The 3,953-nt window shown below is 42.2% G+C and overlaps 1 protein-coding gene across 3 annotated transcripts; it reads left to right on the forward strand.

The window, feature by feature from the left end:
- Positions 1-3,953, forward strand: LOC113658963 (terminal nucleotidyltransferase 4A-like). 3 transcript variants are annotated; one of them, XR_007140065.1, is made up of 3 exons: positions 1-1,266; positions 2,152-2,658; positions 3,791-3,953. XR_007140065.1 is itself a non-coding variant. In XM_047810730.1 (3 exons), the coding sequence occupies exons 1-3, from the start codon at positions 407-409 to the stop codon at positions 2,234-2,236; spliced, it is 861 nt and encodes a 286-aa protein (XP_047666686.1). In that variant the 5' UTR covers positions 5-406; the 3' UTR covers positions 2,237-3,738. The 3 variants fall into 3 exon arrangements, 2 of the variants coding, with proteins under 2 accessions (XP_047666685.1, XP_047666686.1); XM_047810730.1 differs by lacking the exon at positions 3,791-3,953 and having other exon boundaries at positions 5-688; positions 773-1,266; positions 2,152-3,738; XM_047810729.1 differs by lacking the exon at positions 3,791-3,953 and having other exon boundaries at positions 2,152-3,738.

Raw genomic sequence — 3,953 nt, forward strand, 5'->3', positions numbered from 1 at the left:
CACGCATGCGCACTTCAGACACTTTACTACAATTACCACACACACACTAACGGGTCAAAAGGTTTATTAAGATATAATAATTAAAATGTTCATGTGGACATGTAGCACATTTTTATTGTAAGTGAATGATATTAAGGGAAACATCAGATTAATAAAGATCACAGAGCGGTTACTTTTCAAATCCCGTGCGCACGCGCAGCTCGAGTTAAATTTAAATCCCACGCGCATGCGCAGTAGCGGCTTTTCTTCAGCCACACTGCGCTACATTGTGCTGCCGGAGGAGCGGAGCTGTTTCTCGGTGACGGTCGCTGGACATCCGCGCAGAGCTCCGTCTCCTCAACACCGCGCTCCATAAAGTGCCTCGTGTTTGTTTCCTTTTGCATTCCGGTTCATTTCGGAGCCTTAAATGGACCCCAGAGTGGCGTGGATTCAGCCTGAGCAGAAAGGACCAGCCAACGCGCTGTGGATGCACATCTGGGAGACATCACATGGGTCACGGAACTCCAACACCTCACACAACCCTCTGCTGATGAAGACCTACAGCTCCATCAGCCCTCATCACGTGATGAAGACCTCCAGCTCTATCAGCCCTCAGACCCTTCAGGTGATGAAGACCTCCAGCTCTATCAGCCCTCAGACCCTTCAGGTGATGAAGACCTCCAGCTCTATCAGCCCTCAGACCCTTCAGGTGATGAAGACCTCCAGCTCTATCAGCCCTCAGACCCTTCAGGCGATGAAGACCTCCAGCTCTATCAGCCCTCAGACCCTTCAGGTGTCGCCCACTTTTATTCTTCCACCTCAGTTTGATCACCGCAGTCTGACTGCACTGAATGGCACTTGTACAGGATCAGTGAAGACAAGTTCCTCACCTAAAAATGGCTCCTTATCTCCGTCGTCCTGTTCTCTGGACTCCGAGACGGACAGTCCCAAATCAGACTCTTGTGACAGCACAAACACCCACCATCTTCATCCTAGAGTCTTTTTCAGCTTCAATGAACAGCACAACATCAATGACTATTTACATCAGCACCAACAGCAGCATTTGCATCTCCAAGCACATCTTAACCAACACCATCACCGCCATCCATCCCAGAACTTCCCTCAAGTACCTGACCACAACCACCACCACCACCATCCAGCCAGGAAGAAGGGTGAGAACAAGACCAGCACGTGTGGGGTCAATTACCTGCTCACCAACTCCAACGGTAACCTCTTCTGCCCTGGGACGCCATGGAAGACCAGGAGATATAGTCCAGGAGTGAACGGGTAATGGAGGGGGGAGGGGGGGTGTTTTTGTGTTTGACTGATTTAATAAGGTCTGTGTGTGGATAATGTGTGAAGTTACAATGCAAACTTTTAACGTTCATGAGTTGTATTAGCTGATGTGCTAATAATCATCTGTGTCTCAAAAGCTGTAATATTTACGGTTCTGTGGACGTCTGTCATCAACAAGCCGCAGAAGATCGACCTCCGATCTGAAGCTCACTGATTCCTTCCTTTATCTTCACCTTGCTTACACTTTACTGTCAGCCATTTTACAAAGCTAACATGCTGTAACGTAAAGCTTCAGGAGTCTAAATGGGGTTTTTGGGTACAAACTGTACATCACTTCACTCCTCAGGAACCTTTATGACGTGAACATTCTTGCTTTTATGGTTAATTGTATGATTAGTTGTTATTTTTAACCTTTGTTGAATTTCCTTGGTTGAGTCTGAAAGTGACGAGAACCATAAATCTAATCGAACCCTAACATTTATATATCTACACACCGTGTGTGACGTCAGCAGGTTCGTTACCGAAAGCTTTTATTACTCGACGTTAGCTTCGATATCTGTCGCTTTTTAGCCGCTTTAGCTTCATAGTTTCAGTCTTTTGTCACTTGTTGGATTCATTCTGGAGCTGTGAGGCAGAATCGGTCCCCGAACTCGTTCAGGACGAATGAACGATCGTGTTTTCCTTTTTAAACCGAATTGGATGTTTACAGTAAGCTAAAAAACTGTTAGCTTTCACAGCATTTTTATCACAAAGCAAAAATCTACACCTTACAGTAGTGAATTATTTCAACATAATGTTTTTAAACTCCTTCTGTTTATATTTCTCTCCTTCTGTTTCATGTTAAACATACAGTTTAATTGTATTTATTCCCTACAGCCTTCATGAAGAGATCGTGGACTTCTATGCCTTCATGTCCCCCCGGCCTGAGGAAGAGGCCATGAGGAGAGACTTTTCCTGTTAGTGGTTGAATTTTGAAAATGTTTAACCCTTAAATCATGTGTTTAGAGTGCGAGGCACAGCTTATGATGACAATCACACAGACAGCAGCATGTTTGTCATTACTTTGTATAAAACTGCTAACGTTACTGCTAACGCTAACTCCGGGTACGTTCACACGTCCCACTGACAACGTGACCAGAGAGTTAATTATAAACGAGACCGTCGGTGACGAGATGCGTTCATGTCGTGTGACGTGACAAAGCTGAGAAACGTTGAGCAACTCTGTGTACTGACTCCTTCCTGAAGGTTTCATTCTGTGGTAAGAAAACTGATTTGTTGTCAAGAGCGAGAACACATTCAGGAGTCTTCATCACTGTACGTGTGAATACGGGAACGTGAGTGTTAGTTAGTGGACGTTGCTTTCCATCCATCAGACGTACGTATGTAATGTTCTGAGTTTTGTGTTCCAGCAAACTTTAGTGTCTTTTATTTTGAAAGAGATTTCATTTGAATGTATTTAATTATTTTTGTAATTTTATGTTTTTCTTATCAATCCATATAATTTTCATTTTTTTATATAGCACAAGGAAAGAAAACAATGTACTTTGTAAAAAGTTAGTTTACATTGGTGTGACGTCACTTAGAGGCGCTGTTACGTCTGACTCTCAGTTCTACATGTGACTGAAGAGAGTCAGGTTGGTTTTGTTGCATCTCTGTACAACGAGTAATACAAATATAAAAATAGTTAAAAATATTAGTTGATATTAAAGTTAGAAGTGTTAGAAAGATGGATTGAGTTTAGATTTTTGATTTTCTATGAGAAGTTAGACGCATTTCAAGTTTTAGAAATGAACGGCCTTAATTTGTTTGTTTAATGTTGCCGCCCGCGTGGAAATTGAGTGCGAGGTTTTTCCTTTTAATATTCGTTTTAAATACAAAATGTTGGTGGATTGAGTCTGTAGGAATGTTATGTTGTTTATTTTACTTTAATTGGGTGTTTGTAAATTTTATTTAAGTCGTGTATTTTGTATATTTAGCCAACTGAGACCCAGAATTTAAGTATGCAGTTACTGTGTTAATGGAGGACAGGGATTAATCTGTTTGTCTCACATCCTTCAGACAGACTGTTGGTGAGAGGATGTGTGTGTGTGTGTGTGTGTGTGTGTGTGTGTGTGTGTGTGTGTGTGTGTGTGTGAGATCCCGTGTCTTTTGTTTAATAAACTGCAGGTATGTAAACCACAAACCACTATACGATCACATAATTGAGTGAAATTGGCTAAATATTGTCTGATAAGTGTGTTTCATGTGTAATGTAAAGGAAAAGTGTACATGTTGAGTTAATTTTATTTTCTATAATTTTTATGTATATTTGTGTAAGAAATGTAAGAGACTATCAGGTGGACTTTATTCAGGACTCTCAGTTCTACATGTGACTGAAGAGAGTCAGACAGACTGTTGGTGAGAGGATGTGTGTGTGATCCCGTGTCTTTTGTTTAATAAACTGCAGACGTGGTTCACCAAAGAGCCTGGAGTCGGTGTGTCATTTGTGGTGCTGGGTGAAATCCGCTACACGTAGAAAGTTAGTGTGGTGTTTCTGCTGCTTCTGCACGTGTATGTAAGGGGCTTTTTACCCCTGGTCACTTCCTGTGTTTTCTGTGATCCGATACCTACCCGATGGTAAAAAGACCAGGTCTAAATGCCCTCTGAAACGTTTTGGAGACGGATATAAACCCGATGGT

Source organism: Tachysurus fulvidraco, chromosome 3 (genome assembly GCF_022655615.1).
Source record: "Tachysurus fulvidraco isolate hzauxx_2018 chromosome 3, HZAU_PFXX_2.0, whole genome shotgun sequence".
NCBI lineage: Eukaryota > Metazoa > Chordata > Actinopteri > Siluriformes > Bagridae > Tachysurus > Tachysurus fulvidraco.